This window comes from Anser anser (genome assembly GCF_964211835.1).
Source record: "Anser anser genome assembly, chromosome: 20".
Classification (NCBI taxonomy): domain Eukaryota; kingdom Metazoa; phylum Chordata; class Aves; order Anseriformes; family Anatidae; genus Anser; species Anser anser.
Window position 1 is genome coordinate 5,321,256 of NC_139741.1, and position 19,242 is coordinate 5,340,497.

Sequence of the window (19,242 nt, forward strand, 5' to 3'; positions counted from 1 at the left end):
CCCCTCCCCCCTCCCCCCCCCCCCCCCGCCCAGCGCAGCCGCATTTCCCGCCACGAGCTGGCGCCAGGGCGGGGCGAGGGGCGTGGCCGTTCGGGGGAAGCCCCGCCCCCCGAGGCCCCGCCCCCCGGCCCCGCCCCCGGCGGCAGCCCGCGCCAGCGCGCGCCCCGCGGCGCGGGAGCGGAGCGCGATGGGCCCCGGGTGGCGGGCGCCGTCGGCGGCGCTGGTGGGCGGCAGCGTGGCGCTGTTCGGGGGGCTCCGCAGGGCCGCCCTGGCCCTGCCCCGGCCCGCAGCCGTGCGGAGCCGCCCCGGCAGGGTCTGGCGCTGGGGGAACCTCCTCGTCTCCTTCGCGCACTCCGTGCTGGCCGGGCTCTGGGCCCTGTTTAGGTACCGGGAGGGGAAGGTGGGGGGGGGGGGGGTACCGGGGGTGGGGGGCACGGCCGGCTGTGCGGTGGGGAAACCTCGTCTTCTCGCCCGCCTGCCCTCGAGTAGGTTTCCCTTCGGTAGCTGGACCCCCCCGAGCACGGGAAGCCCCGGTTCATCCTGGCACCGGGGCAGGTTTGGGGTCCCGGGGCTGTACCCGCCGCGCTCACCCCGTTTCTCCCCGTTTCTCCGCTCCCCCCCCCAGCCTCTGGCAGTCCCCGGAGCTGCTCTCCGACATCCAGGACGGCTACAGCGTCTCAGGGCACCTGCTCGTCTGCTTCTCCTCAGGTAAGCGGCCGCATGGCCAGGACACATTTGGGACGTGGCCGGGACATGGCCGTCCCGTGGGACTGCACCCACCCAGCTCGGGGACCCCCCACCTCCCGCTTCGTCAGCAGCAAGCCGCCTGCATGGCGCCAGCGCCCCAGGGCATGGCTCCACCACGGGGCTCCCTACCCAGAGCACGGGCACGGCGCCCTCCCTGTCCCCACTGCTGGACACCCCAAGCCTCTCCAGCACCCCCTTTCCCGCAGCGGGGTGACGGCACGCAAGCCGGACCCCCCCCCATGCTCTCCCTCGTTCCACAGGCTACTTCATCCACGACAGCCTCGACATCATCTTCAACCACCAGTCCCGCTCGTCCTGGGAGTACCTGGTGCACCACGCCATGGTGAGCACGGGGAGGGGATGAACCACTTCAGGGGGCTGCCGTGCCCCTGGGGCTGTGCGGCGAGGCGAGCCGCAGCCCTTCCCTGCGCCTCGCCCTGGCTGCCAGGTAGGTTGCGCATCCAGGAGGCCAGGGCGCCCGGCGGGGCAGGACGGCTGCCAGCGGCGGCTCCCGGCGCCGGGAGCCAGACAGGCTGCTGCTCCCTGGCAGAGGGGCACGGCTTGGTCCTGGGGAAGCTGGCACTGGGGACCGAGATCCACCCTTGGATCGGGCGCCCGCGGGGTTTCAGGGTCTCCAGGAGGGGATCTGCTAAAGGGGAGCGGTGCTGAGTGCTCCCACCTAGGGTACGCCCAGAGCCTGGTGGGGGAGTGGGGCTGTGCCCAGGCTGGGAGCTGATCCCCGTCCCCTTCTCCCAGGCCATCTCTGCCTTCATCTCGCTCATCATCACGGGCCGCTTCCTGGTGGCGGCGATGCTGCTGCTGCTGGTGGAGGTGAGCAACATCTTCCTCACCGCCCGCATGCTGCTCAAGATGAGCAACGTGCCTTCGCCGGCGCTCTACCAGGCCAACAAGTACGTCAACCTGGTGATGTACTTCGCCTTCCGCCTGGCGCCCCAGGCCTACCTCACCTGGTACTTCCTACGCCACGTGGAGGTGCAGGGCCAGGGCGCCTTCCTGACGGCCAACCTGCTGCTGCTCGACGCCATGATCCTCATGTACTTCTCCCGCCTCCTGCGCTCCGACTTCTGCCCTTCCCTGCGCAAGGGGAGGGACGTGGACGGGGAGAAGTTCCTCATAGACTGAGAACCCCGGGCTCTCTCCGTACCTGCTCTTGATGTGCCTTAGGGCTCGCTCCCCCGGCCACGGGCCCTGCGTTCACCCGCTCTGCTGCCTGCAAGCCGCTGCTACCCTGCTGGACCAGCCCGACAGCCTCGCCGAGCCGTGGGGATGCCGCCGAAGCCGGGGGCGCAGCCTGGGGAGGAGCAGCCCGAGCTGGCTTCGGCGCCAGCGCGGCCAGGGGCGGCTGCGTGGCGCAGCTGATGGCCTGAGAGAGGGCTGGGAGGGAAGGGCCGCGGCCCTCCCGCCGTGGTGCTGGGTGCTCTGTGCATTAAATCGGTCTGTTCACTGCTGCCGCGGCGTGCCCGGGCTGGCTTTTTCTGTGGCGGTAGGAGGAGGAGGAGGAGGGATGAGGGCATGGGAAAGGATGTGCCCCCCCCGCTCCCAGGGGAGGGCAGGGAGCCGGCACCATCCCGCAGCTCGCGCCGTGCCAGGGACCCCCCAGGGGACGCATCCAGCCCGCCGGGTCCCAGCACGGTGCTGACGGAGCAAGGCTCCAGCTCTCCCTCGCCTTCCACTCGTGTTTTGTTTTCTTTCTCCCCCTCCACAGACCCCCCCCCCCTCGTGCGTGAGCTCCCGCACCCCAAGGGCTGCGCAGGGATGGGGGGGAAGGCGGCAGGAGAGGGGCTGAGCCCTGCTGCGGTCCCTGACCCGCCTGGGCCTGGCGGCACGGCGCCGTGACTCACCCGGCAGCCACGTGAAGCGGAGCTGGCATGGGAAGGCCGAGTGAGGCCACGGGCTCTTCCTGGAACATCGCTGCCTGCTCGATCCCCCCGGGGCTGCCTCCGCCAGCACCGCGCAGCTCCAGCCCCGCTGCCTCCAGCAGCCCCCCCTCGGATCCGGGGTGCAGCTCCCCCAAGGAGGGGGGGGAACGGGGCCGGAGCTGGCCCAGCCGGTCCTGTGGGGCACGGGAGCGGTGGGAAGGCAAACGCCGCTGACGTGACAGCTCCGGGATCACCCCGCACTGGCTACGAGCAGTGGGGTTTAGAGGGATTCCTGCCCAGCCCCTGCTCCGGCGCAGGATCGGTCCTAAAACAGCAGCTCAGGCAGACACGGGGCTGCAGGTCGAATGAGGATCGAGGGGAAGCAGCTCGCCTGCGGTGCTGGATCCTGCCGGGGCGCCCCGACCCCACAGCTGGCGCAGGGGGCCGCGCGTTGGCAGCAGTTGAAATGGAGACGCAACGCTCGGGGCCGTGTGTGGGCAGGGATCTCCTCCAGCCCCGCAGCAGCCGCCTCGCCCCCTCCTCGCTCGGTGCCAGGGCAGCAGCAAGCAGCCCCCGGGCCGAGCCGCCGGCTCTCCTCCTGCCCCAGCAGGCCCCAGCCTTACCGCCAGGAGCTGCCCTGATGTTACCCCGCATCCTCCCAGCTGCAGCTGAAGCCCCACGGCCTCAGCACCACCTCCACCTGCCAATACCCCACACAATCAGTCCCCAAACTCCATTTTCCCTCCTCCCCATCACCTCTCCCCCGGTCTCTCCTTTCCCAGCACGGAGCACACGCAGCCCCGGGGGACCAGGCCGTGCTCCCACCACCCTCCTACATCGCGGAGGGGTCAGGCATCAACCCAGTTACCCCAGCAAGGCCCTCGGCTGCCCCCAGTTTCCACCCCACAGCACCTCCCAGCAGCCGCGGGTCGGGCCGGCTGCCAGCCCGGAGCAGGAGGCAGGCACAGGGAAGGCGCACGCCGAGTGCCAGCCTGCAGCAGCCATCGGGAGAAGTTGAAGGCAGGGTCAGGGCAGACTGCAAGTCATGCTGATGTGAAATCCCTTCCCAGCCCAGCCTCCACGTCGCCGGGGAGGGCTGCGGCACGTACCTGCTCCTCGCTCCGCATCAGGGCTCTCCCAGCGGTGTGGGCTTGGCGAGGAGAGGAGCTCCTCCATCCCCAAATTGTTTTTGGGGTGGCCGCAGCTCAGTTAAGAACAGGGCACGGGGCTTGGTGAATACCCCCAGAGCCCTCGCTGCTGCTTGTTCCCTTCCCAGAGTGCTCCAGAGCCAAGGGAAGGTTTGGTGAGGTGCCCTCGCCCTCACGAGCATCAGGTGCAGCTGCAGGAGAGAGCAGGTTTGTCCCAGGTCTGTCCCGGGTCCCTGCATCACCAGGCTCCCAGCAGCGGATGTCACAGGGAAGGCTGCTGCTCCGATCCCTGTTCAGCCTCACCCAGCTCCTCACACCTTGCCAACAGCCCCTGCGCTTGATTTTGAGCCCCTGACCTGGGCCTGGGCAGGCTGAGGGGCCGGAGGCTGTTTCTGGCCTGCACCAAGGGCAGCAGAGCAGCCCCGCAGTGCCCGCAGAAGGGAGCGGCACGGAGGGAAGCAGCGCTCTGCCCTCGAGGTTTCTCACCCACGCCTGGTGCTCATGCTGCAGGCAGGGAGCATCACCGCCCACCTCCCTCAACCCAAAGATTGCCTCCGGCCTCTCCCACGGCGCTGCCTCAGCCTCCCACCCTCCCCGGACCACCCTACAGAACCTCCACGCTGCCCTCGTGAAGTGTCCTGCAGCCGGTGGAAGCTCATAGCTACCCCACAGGCTCTCCCCCAGTACTTGGAGCCATCCCACAGCAGGGGAGCTCGTGGCGGTCCGAAGCCTCGCACCCCGTGAAGGGAATCTCGAGCCAACAGAAGCTCAAACCACAAAAATCCTTACCCACAGCCCAAAAGCAGCAGCAGCAATTGAGAGCTCCCCCTCCCCACTCGCCGCCTTTTTTACGTGTGCCCTCAGGACCCCAGCACCCCCTGCAAGAGGCTCGAAGGGAACTCGGTGTCCCACCGCCTGAGCTCGATTGCTCTGATCAATATTTGGCCACAGCCTTCACCACTTCTCTCAGCAACGCGCACTGCACTTAGTGCCAATTATCCTAAGGGCTTATCGGTACTCCACCTCCATTTCCTGCTCACCGAGTGCTCCGCATTCTCAGGGCTCTCCAAGCACTCCAAAAAGCTGGTTTCATCCAAAAAGTTGTGGAAACGGGACTGCCCAAATTACAACGGCAGCTGGAGTTTGGAAACAGCCCTGGTGAGGATCACAGACCAGGGGGGCAACAGGAGCAGCGTCAGGGAAGCAGGCTACAACTCCCATGCTGCAACGAGGGGAGCGTGGACAGTGCCAGAAAAAAAAAGAGAGTGCCTGCTATTGTGTTAGCTTGAGGGCTTCATCAAAGCCTGCAGCCTAAACAAATAGTTGTAAGAGGTGGAAAATGGCACGGCACCCAGCTCGTACCAGACCTGAGCCATGAGGACGTTTTTGCTGCTGTTAGTACCGGCCTCCTGGTGCTCCTTAGCTGGTGGTACACCCCACACAGAAGTTATGTAGGACACTGGGAACAGCCACCACAAACATTTACTAATAACAGTGCGACAAAACCTCGTGTAGACGGGTATCTGCATCAGGAGAGCATCACCTCACTGTTGTTTACCCAGAGAGAGACCAGGTCAGCCACGCCGGACACCCCAGCAGCGAGGTGCCAGACGTGGGACAGCACCGCGCCCCCCGAGAGCCTCTCACAGGGCAGCTGGCTGCTGCCAGGCTACGGCAGGCAGGAAGGAAGGAATGAAGGAAACCCCTTTGCTAAAAACGGAGCCCCAGCAGCTTCCTGCAGGCTCTTTGGCGCGGGCTGCGCAGTCACAAAACACAGGAGTCCCTCGGTGGTTTTACAAGGTTTATTGTCCTGTCTATACAGTCCTTGATGCAGTTTAGATGATTCCAATCTGCAAAGAAGCAAAACGGGTTAAAACAGATGGCAAATAGACAGAGCCTCCACCAGACACCGCCACCACGTATCTCCCCAGGATTCCTGCTCTCCAAGGATGGGTTTTTCCTTCCCAGACTTGCCCAAGTGCCTCACATCACCATTACACACACCTACACACATCTGCCTCGCTAGGATCCCCGTGCTACTCCCCACCAACCCCTCCTGCTCCCCGCAGCCCTATCAAGGACAACCCCCCCAGCCCTTTCCAGCAGGACAGCCGCCTGCACAGTGAAATCCCTTTCAGCCAGGCCCCAGCAGCGCCTTTGGCACCGTTTTCCCCCCGAGGGAGCTGCCCGCGCTGCTGGCTGAGAACACCGTCGAGACAAACGCCACTTCCAACACGCTTCCCGCGTCCCCTCCCACACTTCAGAGCTCCTGCAGACTTGTGGAGTGGAGCCGCTCCCTGGAGGAGGGCAAGAACTGCAGCTCTCAGTAACTTCCCCACAGAACTCAAGAGTTTTATGACAAAATATTAAGTGTTCTTGCTTACAAACACTCTCAGATCCTGCTTAACTACAAGGAGGCTGCAGTAGCACCAGCGTGCTTCAGGCAGAAGTATCTCGTGTACACCAGAAAAAGAACCACGTGTAGAAAATACAGAGTATAAGGAAGCTTGACAGTTTCCAAGACTTCTCACCTTGTTGGCGACATCCAGCGCATCGTAATCTGGAGCCAGCCGGACATAAGCCTTTTTCTCCCCATCAGGCCTAGAGTGGAAAAGGAGACATCAGCACAGAGGCACGCCGCCCCTCGCCCCTACTCCGTGCTCTCACTAGGGCGCGTGCATCAGTGGTTCCTTTGGAAACATCACTTCACTCAGGGGTAAAACACGTTAACATCATCTGCACAGAACTCCCTCAGCGTTAGAAGATCTCCCTGCCGAAGCCAGCTTCCTGGCCTAGCACCATTTCACACCTCCGCCAAGATGCGCTCAGTCAAAAGTTGCTTTTATCAACATTTCAGCACTGAAAGCGCTACTGAACTTAATTCCACGCTCCCTGAGAGCCCCCGCAGCACTGCTGAAACTCACACGTGTCCCAGCTTTCTGCTGAAAGCCACACGGAGCACCTGAAGTACCAGACACCCACCAGTGACCTGATCTCCCCCTCTTACCTGATCAACGTGTTGACCTTGGCCACGTCGATGTCGTACAGCTTCTTCACTGCCTGCTTGATCTGGTGCTTGTTTGCCTTGACGTCGACGATGAAAACCAGAGTGTTGTTGTCCTCTATCTTCTTCATCGCCGATTCTGTTGTCAAAGGGAACTTGATAATGGCATAATGGTCAAGCCTGCAGGAGAAAGGCCCTTGGGTTAACAAAAGGATGTCACAACCTGTACCTATGCTTCAGATGCTTTCAAACGCCAAGTTTGGGGTGCATCAGTTACCAAAAAAAGTTCTAATCACAAACTCTCAGGCTTTGGTCGCTTGAAATCATCACCTGCACTCCAACACAGGGCTCAGCCCCAAGGGCAGCACAGTGGCCAAGTCCCACCCTCGGACCCCAATGGGGCCCAGGCTCCCACAGAAGGGACCGTCCCCACCCCGCAGCCGCTGTGGCAGCTGCACCCGACACGTACTTGTTTCTCCGCGGGGCACTCTTCCGCGGATACTTGGGCTGCCGCCTCAGGCGCAGGGTCTTGGGCCTCCGGAAGGTGGGCGACGTGCGGATCTTCTTCTTCTTGTGGCTGTGGACCCCCTTCAGGACGGCTTTCTTGGCCTTCAGCGCCTTGGCTTTCGCCTCTGTCTTCGGAGGCACGGCTGTGACAACACCTCGGTCAGCATAAAGAAGGGCCTGCGGGCCCAGGAGGCTCCTCGAGGGGCCGTGACCTCCCTGGGGGGCACCCCCACCAGCAGAGCTCCTCCGAGGGGCTCCCTCAAGCCCCCAGCGCCTCCCCCACACCCCCAACGGGGCTCAGCCCCCTCAGGCCCAGGCCTCCCGCTGCAGGCCGCTCCCACCCCCTCCACGTGCCCACGGCCCGGCACCGCACCGCACCACGGCCCCCCGGAACCCCGCAGCCCCCTGGGGCCGAGCCCCGGGCACCCCCCACACCCGGCGGGGGGCCGGACACGCCGCCCTGACGCCGCCCGCCCCTCATGGCCGCCCGCCCTCACCCTCCTTCTTGGCCTTGGGCGCCATCTTCGGCGGCCGGAAGCCGAAAGGGGACGCCCGCCCCGCGCCGCACGGGCTTATAGCCCCAAATCGCGCGAGATCTCCCTGCCCCCTCTCGCCGCGAGGCTCGCCGGGAAGTGTAGTCTCAGAGGGCCGACTCTTGAGCGCATGCGTAGATCGCCCCGTCGCCCCGCGGGGCATCATGGGGATTGTAGTCCCGCTCCCCTCCCCGTTGTCACCGAGGGGGGGGGCCGGGGTGCGCCCTCTGGGGGGGGATCCCGGGGGTCCCGGCGGTGCGGGCGGCGGCGGCAGGGCCCGGCCCGGCAGGAACCGCAGTGCCGGCCCCTCCCCGCCCCGAAAGGCCCGAGGGAGGGGCCAGGGCGCCGAGGGTGCAGCGCCGAGCACCGCGAGCGGCGGCGGGAGGGGCGCGGTAACGGGTAACGGGGAGGGGAGCACCGGGAGGGGACACCGGGGGGGGGGGGGGCACCGGGGGGGGACACGGCTGTGTGGGGGTGGCGGGGACACGGGGACAGCCAGGCACCGGGGACACGGGGACGGAGGTGGTGGCACCCCGGGGTGAGGGGACACCGGGGGGGGACACGGGGACATGGGGACAGCGGGGGGGGGGGCACCGGGGGGACGGGGGGGTGACCGGGACCAAGGGACACGGGGACGGGCGGTGCCGGGGTGCTTCGGGTGGGGACACGGGGACACGGGGACTGAGGATGCCCGAGGGATGCACGGGCAGCGGGACCGGGGCACGGGGACATGGGGACCGGGGGACAGGGGGGACATGGGGACAGGGGGACTTGGGGACTGGGGGATATCGGGACCGGGGGGCATGGGGACAGGGGGACATGGGGACATGATGCGGGGGAATGGGGGACTTGGGGACATGAGGGACTGGGGGACAAGTGAGACTTGGGGACATGGGGACAGCAGGCGTTGAGGACTTGGGGACAGCAGGACTTGGGGACGCAATGATGGCAGGGCCTGGGGACTTGGGGACAGGATGACGTGGGGACCCAGGGAAAACGGGACCTGGGGACATGGGGACAGCAGGAGTTGGGGACGCAGGGACGGTGGGACTTGGGGACAGGATGACGTGGGGACCCCGGGAAATCGGGACTTGGGGACACGAGGAAAACAGAGTCTGGGGACACGGGCGCAGCGCCGCCCCCTGCTCCGTCTCTCCCCAGGCCTCTCGGCGGCCCTCAGCCCGTCCCCGCTCCGTCCGGCCGCCGAACCCATCCCGGTGGCCCCAGGGGACCATGAACGTGCTGGCCCCCGTCCGCAGGGACAGGGTCATCGCCGACCTGCCGCAGGTGACCGGGGAGGGGACAGCGGCCCGGGGGTGGCCTCCGTGAGCCCCGCAACCTCACCGGGGTCCCCTTTGTCCCCCCCCCCGTGGCAGTGTTTTCGGAAGGAGGCCGCCCTGCACGCCCGCCCCGCTTTCCACCCCAGCGTGGCCAGCGCCTGCCAGGAGCAGCGGACGGGCACCGTGGGGTGAGGACCCCCCGTGGGAGAGGGGCACGGGGGTGTCCCCCCTCCAAACTGGGGGGGTCCCCGGCGTGTCCCCACAGCGGGAAGGCGCCGCGTGGCTGCCGGCGCTGCTCGGCTGCGTCACGGCGCAGGAATGCAGCCGGGGGGGGGGGGGGGGTGCGGGGGTCCGGGCTGAGCTGCGGCTGCTGGTGGTGGTGGGAAGTGGGGGGGGGGAGAACGGGGGCTATGGGGGCACGGGGGGCACGGTGCTGCCAGGGGGTGCGAGGGGTTCCCAAAATGGCTGGCGGGGGGGTGGGGGCGGTACTGGGTGCCCCCCCGCAGTGGCCGTGCTCCCCTCTGCCCCGCAGGTTCAAGATCTCCAAGATCATCGTGGTGGGGGACCTGTCGGTGGGGAAGACCTGCCTGATCAACCGGTAACCGGCCCCCGCCCCGCAGGAGGCGCTTCTGGGGGGGTGGGCACAGTGGGAAGAGCCCCCCCCCCCCCTCCGGGGGGCTGACACTCGTCTCCTGCCTCCCCCAAGCTTCTGCAAGGACACCTTCGACAAGAACTACAAGGCGACCATCGGGGTGGATTTCGAGATGGAGCGCTTCGAGGTGCTGGGGGTGCCCTTCAGCCTGCAGCTGTGAGTTGGCGCCAGCCCCGTGCCCCCCCCCCCGAGGCTCCCGCTGCCCCCCCTGACCTCCTGCCCCCCCCCCCCCCTCCAGCTGGGACACAGCCGGCCAGGAGCGCTTCAAGTGCATCGCCTCCACCTACTACCGGGGAGCGCAAGGTGAGACTCCCCCCCCACCCCGTGTCCCGTCCCCGCCGGCCGTCCCCGTCCCCATCTCACTTCTCCCCCCCCCCCCCCAGCCATCGTCATCGTCTTCGACGTTAACGACGTGGCGTCCCTGGAGCACACGCGGTAGGTGACACCCGGCCAAGGGGACGGGGACATGTTGGGGGGGAGTGCTGGAAGGGGGGGGCACGGGGCCGTCACGACCCCCAGCGCGCGAGCGAGAGGGCAGCGCTCGGCCGGTGACGGTGGCCCCGCAGGCAGTGGCTGGCTGACGCCCTGAAGGAGAACGACCCATCCAACGTCATCCTCTTCCTGGTGGGCTCCAAGAAGGACCTGAGCGTGAGTGGCCCCCCCACACACCCCATAGGCCCTCCCCGCTGCGCGGGGGCTGTCCCCAGCACCCCCCACCCCTCTTTTGGCAGACGCCGGCGCAGTACAGCCTGATGGAGAAGGATGCTCTCAAGGTGGCCCAGGAGATGCAGGCGGAGTTCTGGGCCGTGTCCTCGCTCACCGGTGGGTCCCGGCCAAGGGGGTGGGGGTTCAGGTGCCTCCCCCCCCCCCGGCAGGGCGAGGTGCTCAGGGGTCTTATCCCGTGGGGCAGGGGAGAACGTGCGGGATTTCTTCTTCCGCGTGGCGGCGCTGACCTTCGAGAGCAGCGTGCTGGCGGAGCTGGAGCGCGGCAGCGCCCGCAGGATCGGCGACACCGTGCGTGAGTACCCCCGGCTGCCCCCCTCCCCCAGGGTGCCCCCCGCCGCCCCCCACCCACCCTTTTTCCCTCCAGGCATCAGCAGCAACGAGAGCGACCTGTACCAGTCAGCGCCCCGCAAGAAGCCCAAGTGCTGCCAGTGAGGGGGCAGCCCCGTGCCCCCCCATAACGCCCGCGTCTCCGTACCAAAGAGCAGCGGCCCCGGCCGCCCCGAGGAGCCGTCCCTGCGGCCGGGGCTGGGCAGGGGCACCCGCGGCCCCCCTTAGCTATGCAAACCCACTCAGGGGGAGACGCCCCCAGCCTCCCGTTTGTTTTAATAAAACGTTTTTTTATGCTTTTTAAAAAAGGCGTCGGGCTGGCGGGCAGGAGGCAGAGCCAGCGGCACGGTGCTGGAGGAGTTGTTACGCCAAAACCCAAACCGGGCAGAAAACGCCCCAAACCTGGGGTGCACGGTGCCGGACCCAGCATCATTCCCAGCCCGTCTGGTGGCGGTCGAAGCGTGGCTGCAGGCGGGGGGGCACGCAGTGGGCGCACTTGTAGCGGTCCCGGATCCACCGCGCGCCCTCGCTGTCCTCGATGCAGACGGCCGCGACGCCTGCGGGACACGGCGGGGGCTCAGCGCCGGCCGCCGCCGCCCCCGCGGGCGCACCCCGGGGTGCCCCCTCCTACCTGCCACGACCCCCCCCAGCCGCTCCACCAGCCGGATGGCCGCTCGCATGGTGCCCCCGGTTTCCACCCACTGGTCCACGAGGAGGACGCGCAGACCTAGGGAGGGGCAGAGGCTGCGTCCGAGCGCACGGTGCCCGGTGCCCGCGCCGGCAGCCCGCCGTGGCGGGAGCGCCCCGTGGGCTCACCCGGCGAGATGGTGTCGGTGCGGACCTCCATCACCTTCTCTCGGCCTGAGTAGTCGGTGTAGGGCTCCGACAACGTCTCCACGCAGAGGTGCCCGGCTTTACGGATGGCCAGGAAGCCCTTGCGCAGCGCGGTGGCCACGGCGGCACCTGGGGGCGGCCGCGGCGCTGTCAGCCCCCGTGGGGACAAGGTTTGGGGACCCCGGGCTCACCCGCATCCCCCCTCACCCAGGATGAAGCCCATGGCATCGATGCCGGCCACCAGGTCGATGGGGTCCCCCTGGAAGGGCTGCAGCAGGTCGGCCACGCAGTCCTGCAAGCCCTGGGGAGACAGTGGAGGTGCTGGGTGCCCCTAAGGGTGCTCACAGCCCCCAGACCTGCAGTCCACCCGGGTGCCAACCCCCCTCCAGGTGCCCCCTGCCCGGGCGCTGGGTACTTGCGGGTGGCAGTAGAGCCGGGACGGGTCCAGCCAGGCGTAGTTGGGACCTTTGGTGTTGGGGGCCATCAGCGCCAGGTACCAGCCCTTCTCGCGGGCAGCGGGGACGTGGCTCAGGTCCATGCACGGGGACCGCAGGCGCTGCAAGCACGGGGGGGCTGCGGGCGTGCAAGGGGGTGAGACCCAGACCCCTCAGGGAACTCCATGGCTCAGGGCACCCCAACTTCCCCGTGCACACCCCAACTTCCCTGTGCACACCCCAATTTCCCCATGCACACCCCACGGCCCTGCGCCGGGCTCCGTACCTGGGTGCCGGCGGCGAGGCCGAGCGGAGCGGGACTGTCATGGGGACCCAGTACAGTCACAGACAGCGACAGCTGAGCGGGGGCAGCCCCGTGGTGCTGGGCCCCCTGCCAGCACCCTCGGCCAGCGGGGACCTGGGCTGGTGCCAGGCAGGAGCCATGGCGGTGACGTGCCCCCACCGGGGGTGGCAGGGAGCACCGGGGGGGGGTCACACCCCTGAGAACGTGTCCCCAGCACCCAGAGGTGCCAGGGATGGGTGCGGGTGTGCAAAGCATCCCGTGAGTGTGAGGTTTGGACACGGCAGAGCCGTGCTCAGGGCGCAGCCTTTGGGGGTTTCAGCCAGCATGGGGAATTCTCGAGGCCGCGCACGTCCCCACTGGGGCCTTGGGCACCGTCCTGCCCTGCCAAGCGCTGGCTCCACCAGCCAGGCTCCGCGTCCTGACTGCAAATGGGCTTTGGCAAAGGGGAGCCTGCGAGGGGTGACGAGCCCTGGCAGGCTGGCTGCGAGCTGCCGGCCCTGGCTGAGCACGGACCCCAGGGAAAGCTCCGCGGGGCAGCTGGGAGCTGCATCACCCCCACCTGCGTCCTGTCCCACGGCACGGCCCCGGTGGGTGCCGCAGCTCCTCGTGTCTGTCGTGGCCCCAGGGGAGCGTGGCTGGGGCTGCGAGCGCCGGCACCTTGTGAGTTAGGACCAGAGCATCGCCCCACTGGCTGTACTGGCACGGGCTGCACCGCGCGGAGCCGAGTTGTGCCATGCCAACTGGGGCATGCAATGCCGTGCCATGCCGAGCCATGCCATGCCATGCTGAGCTGTGCCATGCTGAGCTGCACCATGACATGCCGAGGTGCACCATGCCATGCCGTGCCATGCCATGCTGTGCCATGCTGTGCCAAGCAATGCCATATCGAACTCCACCATGCCATGCCATGCCGAGCTGTGCCATGCCATGCTGAGCTGCACCATGCCGTGCCATGCTGTGCCGTGCCGTGCCACACCAAGCTGCGCCAAGCAATGCTGTGCCGAGCTGCACCTTGCCATACCACACCGTGCCGAGCCGTGCCGATCCAAGCTGTGCCGAGCCATGCCATGCCGTGCCATGCCACGCCACGCCACGCCACACCAAGCTGTGCCAAGCAATGCCATGCCGAGCTGCACCATGCCATGCCAAGCCGTGCCGATCCGAGCCGAGCCGTGCCGTGCCGAGCCGTGCCATGCCACGCCACGCCAAGCTGTGCCAAGCAATGCCATGCCGAGCTGCACCATGCCATGCCAAGCCGTGCCGATCCGAGCCGAGCCGTGCCGTGCCGAGCCGTGCCGCCCCGCGGTGGGCGGGCCGTGCCGTGCCGAGCCCCGCTATAAGGCGGCCCCTCCGCGGTGCCGGCCCCGCGGTGCCATGTGCGCCCCGCGGCCGCTCCTCCGCCTCCTCCTCCTCCTGCTGGTGGTGGTGGTCGCCCCCGGAGCAGCCCCGAGCCCCGGAGCGGCCCCCCCGGGGCGACCCCGAGCCCGCCGCGGGCTCACCTACCCCGGGACGCTGTGGTGCGGAGCTGGGAGCAACGCGGATGCCTACGAGCAGCTGGGTAAGGAGCGAAGGAGCCCGTCCCTGTCCCTCAGCTTGTCTGCACCCTGCCTGTCCCCATCCCAGGGCTGGTCCTGGTCCACCAGTTTGCCCCATTACAGGGCTTCTCCATCCTGGTCCCCATCCTGGTGCCATCCCGGTCCCCATCCTGGTGTCCTGATCCGCTCCCCCCCAGCATGGTCCCAGTCCATCCTGGTCCATCCCGCTGCCATTCTGGTCCCCGAGTGCTGGTCCCATCCCCGTCCCAGTGCTGGTCCAACACGGTCCATACCCAGGCCCTCCTCCGGTCCCCATCCTGGTGCTCATCCCGTCCTGATCCCCAGACTGGTCCCAGTCCAACCCAGTCCATCCTGCTCCCAATCTCATCCCCACTGTGGTGCTGGTCCAGCCCCAATCCCCGTCCCAGTCCCGTCCCAGTCCCAGCCCTGTCCCTCCCAGTTCCCATCCCAATCCTCACCCCAGCCCCGATCCCAACCCGACCCAGCCCCACCCCAGCTGCACCCAGACCCCCCCGCGCTGCCCGCGGCCCTGCCTGCACCCCGTGCCGTGCCCGCAGGGGAGCACCGGGACACCGACCGGTGCTGCCGGGACCATGACCACTGCCAGCACGTCATCCACCCCTTCACCGCCCGCTACGGCTACCGCAACCTGCGCTGGCACACCATCAGCCACTGTGACTGCGACCGCAGGTGAACACCCCCGGGTCCCCAGGGGTGTGTGTGTGTATTTGGGGAGGGGGTCCCAGCCCGGCCACCCCCCCCTCACCCCGGTTCCGTCCTGCAGGTTGAAGGAGTGCCTGCAGCAGGTGAACGACACGGCCTCGCGCGTGGTGGGCCAGGCTTTCTTCAACGTCATCCGGGTGCCCTGCTTCGAGTTCGCCTACAAGGAGGAGTGCGTGGAGCCCTACCTCTACGTCTGGTGAGCGTCCCCCCCACCCCGGGTCCGGCCCCGCTGCTGCTGCCCCCACCCCTGACCCGCGCCGTCCCCGCTCCCCGCAGGTGCAAGGCGTACAACACGGTGGCCGTGGCGGTGCCCAGGGAGCCGGTGCTGTACGAGTTCGGCGGGGAGCTCATCGACAGGGCGGCGTGGCTGGGGGGGGATGCCCTGAGCCCCCCTTGGGGAGGAGGAGAGGTCCCGGCGCAGCGCCATGCCCGCCTGCTGCCCGCCGCCAAAGAGAGGAAAGGGATGAAGGATAAGAAAAAGAAGGGGAAGGGGCTGAAGAAGAAAAGCCCTGCCGAATTCGGGGAGCTGAGCCACGATGCGCCCGCCACCCACGCTCCTCCCGGTGCCCAGCCGGGCTCGGGGACGCAGGACCCGCTGCCGGACCGGGGGGAAGCGGCCGGCGGCAGCAGGAAGAGGAGGAGGAGGAAGGAGAGAAACAGAAAGAAGAGGCTGAAAAGCAAAGCTGAGCCGGAGGCTGCGTGAGCCCCGCTGCCGCGGACCCGGCTCCCCGCGCGGGTCCTCGCTGTGTTAATAAAGTAGGGCGTCGAGCAGATGGAGCCGTGTGGAGCAGGGAGGAAGGAGCACGCTGGGGGCAGTGCCGCAGGGGAAAGCTTTGGGTTAAGCCTGCTGATGGGCTGGGGAGGGTGGGAATGGGGTCTTGCTGCCCGACCTACCTGCGGGCACTTGGCTGGTCCCCGTGCACAGCCCCGCAGGGCTCCTGAGAAAGGGAAAACCCGAGGGTTTGCGGGGTTGTGCAAAGAAGAAAAGGTCTGAAGGGGCTTGAGGTACTCCCCAGCACTCGTGGAGGCTCATTTCATGTTCCTGAGCATGGTGAAGTCACATCCCTGGTGAGGGAGGACACCAGCTCCTGTCCCCATTTCAGCACAGGGCACAGCGCCCGTTTTGCAGGGCTGGGGTTTGGGATCCCTGCTACAGCTGGTTGAGCTCCAGCTCCCCGGGGTGTTATTTCCCGGGAGCAGCGATGACCGAACTGCACCGCCCCGGCTCTGACCCCCCCCTTTTCCCAGGTTGGGAGCGAGGTGCTCAGCACCGGCACCTCCTTTTCCAGCCCCACCAACAGCTCACCCCACACACTGCCGGCTCGGCCCCTGCCTCCGGGAGCAGGGCGGCTCGTAGGCGATGCTGGTCACACACACCACAGCCAGCTGTGGGGCTGAAAGCAGCTGCACGGGGCCGAGCAGCCCCTCTCCCACCCCAAAACACAACACGGGGACCAGGGGCAGACGTGCTCAGTGCAGACGACGCCACCTCTGCCGCCCCACTAGGGAGGCAAAGCAGTGGCCAGCTCGCAGCATCGCTGCACGGGGAGCTGGAGCCGGGGTGGGCTGCTCGGGGAGGAGAGGGGCCCCCGTCCTTCCCCGGAGACTTCACACACTGCAGGAGCTCTGGGGTGTGGGACAATAGAAGCTTTTCCAGCCCCGGGACAAAGGCAGAGGCACAGCCTCTGTGCGATCGCAGGCTGCTCGGGCAGCCCGACTCGTTCCCCTGATGGTAACGGGGTGCCTGAATTGAGGGCAGTGCTTGGGGACAGGACACGAGTCCAGCAGGAGGGCAGCGCTGCCCCGCACAAACCCCGCTGCTCCCAGAGAGGTGCCCGAGGAGCGGATGCGATCCCGCGTCCCTGAACTGAAAGGAGCACCAGAGCCCACGGAGGAAACACTGAGGCTGCACCAAGTCATCGCGCCCTCGAGCAGCACCGCTCACGGGTGCCGAGCCCTTGGGGCAAGCGCAGCATCGGTGCTGAAACACAGACAGCTCACAGGCAGCTTCCCAAAAGTAGAATTTTTATTGACGGTATGGGGAAACTAAAAACAAAGCTGAAAAGGAGCCGACAATGCACAACTAGCCCCCCCGGTACGGGTCAGAGACATCCTTGGTAAAGAGCTGCTCCCCCCAGTCAAATTCCCATGGTAGCATTTAATAAAATAAAAAAATAGCACAAGGTTAGTACACCTGCAAGCCACCCCGGCACGGCCCCATTCCGGCCTGCGGCTGCAGGAGGGACATGGCTGTGTCAGCCCCCAGCACCCCAGAGGAGATGGCGCGGAAGCCAGGACCTGCATTTCTCTCTGGAAACTGCTTTGCTTTGTTCTCCTGCGTTGCTGCCATTCTTCAGGAGCATTTACATGCAAAAAAGACCTTTGTTTATCCGGAGCTGCTGTTCTTGCTCATTTCCTAGCGAAGAGGAGGCTAACCAGGAGCACTCGGAGGAACAAAGACCCTGCTTCCATAGAAAATCCCTACGAACAAAGGAGGAGAGGGGAAAGTGTGTGCAGCAGAAACTTTCCAGTTCAGAAATGCCTCTCAGCGCTGGCAGTTCCTGACGTGACAGAAGTTATAACAGGAGTTATCCGCATCATCTGCCCCCTCCCAGGCCCCCGGTACCTCTCCCAGCCAGTGAGAGACGTGTGGGCCTTGCGAGGTGCCGGTACGTGTGCATGATGTCTCTATACAATGCATCCAAAACAAATCATTTTTTTTTTTTTTATCAGCTCAACAGAAATCAGCTTCTCCATGAAAGTTTCGGCACACAGAAGGCAACTCCAAGCAACAAAGGAAGAAGGAGCAGCGGCTTTCAGCGCTGAACTCTGCTCCTGCGGCCAACCCAGGGCTAAGAGGAGAGGGCAGGCAGGCAGCGCGGGGTGCAGACAGAAAACCTCTCGAGTAGTGTTCAGTAGAAACACTATTTATTCACCCCTTTCGGTTACAAGTGGGCAGGGTTAAGCAGACGCGGAGGAGGATGCCATGCGCTCAGCTGCTTTACGTCCCCCCCGCCATACGAGCGGCTGCTCTCGCGGCGTTTCAGCCCGAGTGTCTGGCCCATGCTTGGGAAAGCTGCCGGTGCCTGGGGTTTCGCTTCGCAGTCTGATTTAAAAACAAAACAAAACAAAAACCCAAAAAAACCTAAATAAATATTGATCCAAAAGAAGCCGGAGGAGAGCAAGCTTTTGGTACAACAGCTGCGTTTCTCTCCGGCAAGACCCCTACCCCCAGAGCTGCCGCGCGAGACCCCTACGAACACGCCTGGGGGTTGGCACAGACTTTGCAGAGCCTGTTACACGTGAAACCACGGAGCGAACAAACAACAGAAACCTTTTGAGAGCTCTGGTTAGCTTGTCACACCCCCGGTGACTTTGCTTCGCGCTCTCTGGACGAGGAGAGCCGACAGTCAGGGTTTGGGAGAATCCAAAGCAAACAGGCTCGCTCCAGGCCAGCGGTCTGCAGTTTCAGCTACGTTTGCTTCCTGGTCTTCGCTGTGAAAGCAGACCGCTGTGCACGTAAAAGGATGGACTCATTTGACCTTGTAACTGCTCTGCCGAGCTTCCAAGTGGTGAAGCAGGGACCTGGAACGCAGAGGCCACTGCAGTTGTCCTTTCCTATGATATATTTATATATATATATAGTATATATATTTAGACCAGCCCTGCCAAGTCTATTCGTTCGCTCAGGTGCACATCACCAAGAGTCATTTCCCACCATCTCATGACGTATAAAACAGGAGTTACGTGGCTAAGGGAAGGGAAGTTGTTTTCAACTGTTTGCTCTCCCTTCCCTTTCCGAGAGAAGGGAGCGGAGGTCACGGAGCAGGTCCAGCACAGCCTATCGGTCCATCTCGTCGAGCAGCGGCGTGGCGTCCCCAGCGATGGACATGGGCGTGCTCTCGATCATGGGGCTGGGGGACGGGCGAGGAGTCAGCCTCTGCTTCTGTTTCCTCCGTTCAGCCTCCTTCTCCTGGAGCCACTGCTCGGCCATCTTCCCCCAGTCGATCGCAGCGTGGCTGTTGGTCCTGCAACGACAGAATCGGGAGGTGTGACATGCCAGAAAAGCAAGCCCAGAGCAGCTTTCCCTGCCCTCCCTCTCCAAAAGATCCCATGTGGGAGGATTTGAGACAACCCCACCATGCTGCTTCCATGGAAATCCACAAAAGCAACCAGCAGGTGACACAGGCAGATGCGTGCCCCCGGCGCCACTCACTTTGGCTGCTGCCTCTGCCTGGAGCTGGACGATGGCTGCGACTGTGTCTGGGACTGGGTGGACTGGGGTGTGGTGTTGGCCTGCAGCTGGTACTGGGGGGTCGTGATCGGCTGGCTGGGGGTAGTGTAGGAGTAACTGGGGGTCATCAGAGGGGTGGCCACCGGTTGCTGTGCTGGAGTCGTGAAGACCTGCAGGAAGCAGAGGCTGTTAGAGGACAGCGGGTAAACCCTGCTAGGCTGCGAGGCGGAGGTTTGGCGTGCTCTGCACTGCCCCGCTCGCCAGGGAGGCTGCTGCACGCTCCCAGGCCTGCTGGAGCCCCTCATCCGAACAACAAGAGGTTCACAGAGATCACAGCCTAGGGAATGGGGGGC

At 65.8% G+C, this 19,242-nt stretch overlaps 6 protein-coding genes across 14 annotated transcripts in view; 3 read left to right on the plus strand and 3 right to left on the minus strand.

The window, feature by feature from the left end:
* Positions 1-119: 119 nt before the first annotated feature.
* On the plus strand, positions 120-2,216 carry TLCD1 (TLC domain containing 1). Its single transcript, XM_083806755.1, has 4 exons — positions 120-384; positions 626-708; positions 1,008-1,090; positions 1,504-2,216. The coding sequence occupies exons 1-4, from the start codon at positions 188-190 to the stop codon at positions 1,888-1,890; spliced, it is 750 nt and encodes a 249-aa protein (XP_083662881.1). The 5' UTR covers positions 120-187; the 3' UTR covers positions 1,891-2,216.
* Positions 2,217-5,562: 3,346 nt separating this feature from the next.
* On the minus strand, positions 5,563-7,942 carry RPL23A (ribosomal protein L23a). The gene is made up of 5 exons (XM_083806762.1): positions 7,784-7,942; positions 7,249-7,429; positions 6,783-6,959; positions 6,307-6,376; positions 5,563-5,625 (listed from the first exon to the last, which is right to left on the minus strand). The coding sequence occupies exons 1-5, from the start codon at positions 7,806-7,808 to the stop codon at positions 5,611-5,613; spliced, it is 468 nt and encodes a 155-aa protein (XP_083662888.1). The 5' UTR covers positions 7,809-7,942; the 3' UTR covers positions 5,563-5,610.
* A 136-nt stretch (positions 7,943-8,078) lies between these two features.
* RAB34 (RAB34, member RAS oncogene family) lies at positions 8,079-11,112 on the plus strand. Of its 2 annotated transcripts, none has more exons than XM_083806750.1 (11): positions 8,079-8,218; positions 8,981-9,106; positions 9,196-9,287; positions 9,632-9,697; positions 9,806-9,907; positions 9,990-10,054; positions 10,135-10,186; positions 10,318-10,399; positions 10,483-10,573; positions 10,662-10,769; positions 10,842-11,112. In XM_083806750.1, exons 2-11 carry the CDS (start codon positions 9,053-9,055, stop codon positions 10,907-10,909), a joined length of 780 nt encoding a protein of 259 aa, XP_083662876.1. In that variant the 5' UTR covers positions 8,079-8,218; positions 8,981-9,052; the 3' UTR covers positions 10,910-11,112. The 2 variants fall into 2 exon arrangements, with proteins under 2 accessions (XP_083662876.1, XP_083662877.1); XM_083806751.1 differs by lacking the exon at positions 8,079-8,218 and adding an exon at positions 8,339-8,357.
* LOC310884670 (adenine phosphoribosyltransferase-like) lies at positions 11,066-13,704 on the minus strand. Of its 7 annotated transcripts, XM_083806733.1 has the most exons (6): positions 12,359-13,674; positions 12,054-12,211; positions 11,846-11,939; positions 11,646-11,767; positions 11,436-11,531; positions 11,066-11,361 (listed from the first exon to the last, which is right to left on the minus strand). In XM_083806733.1, the coding sequence occupies exons 2-6, from the start codon at positions 12,174-12,176 to the stop codon at positions 11,080-11,082; spliced, it is 717 nt and encodes a 238-aa protein (XP_083662859.1). In that variant the 5' UTR covers positions 12,177-12,211; positions 12,359-13,674; the 3' UTR covers positions 11,066-11,079. The 7 variants fall into 7 exon arrangements, with proteins under 7 accessions (XP_083662859.1, XP_083662857.1, XP_083662854.1 ...); XM_083806731.1 differs by lacking the exon at positions 12,054-12,211 and having other exon boundaries at positions 13,398-13,704; XM_083806728.1 differs by lacking the exon at positions 12,054-12,211 and having other exon boundaries at positions 12,936-13,704.
* Positions 13,705-13,720: 16 nt separating this feature from the next.
* PROCA1 (protein interacting with cyclin A1) lies at positions 13,721-15,432 on the plus strand. Its single transcript, XM_083806718.1, has 4 exons — positions 13,721-13,934; positions 14,490-14,622; positions 14,717-14,851; positions 14,932-15,432. The coding sequence occupies exons 1-4, from the start codon at positions 13,751-13,753 to the stop codon at positions 15,356-15,358; spliced, it is 879 nt and encodes a 292-aa protein (XP_083662844.1). The 5' UTR covers positions 13,721-13,750; the 3' UTR covers positions 15,359-15,432.
* A 1,231-nt stretch (positions 15,433-16,663) lies between these two features.
* Positions 16,664-19,242, minus strand: part of SUPT6H (SPT6 homolog, histone chaperone and transcription elongation factor) — a 28,725-nt gene continuing 26,146 nt past the window's right edge. For both annotated transcript variants that reach the window (XM_083806684.1, XM_083806685.1), the window contains 2 exons: positions 18,872-19,059; positions 16,664-18,683 (listed from right to left, as the gene is read on the minus strand). In XM_083806684.1, coding sequence (XP_083662810.1) covers positions 18,497-18,683; positions 18,872-19,059 — 375 coding nt within the window. In that variant the 3' untranslated portion in view covers positions 16,664-18,496. The remainder of the gene's footprint in view (positions 18,684-18,871; positions 19,060-19,242) is intronic.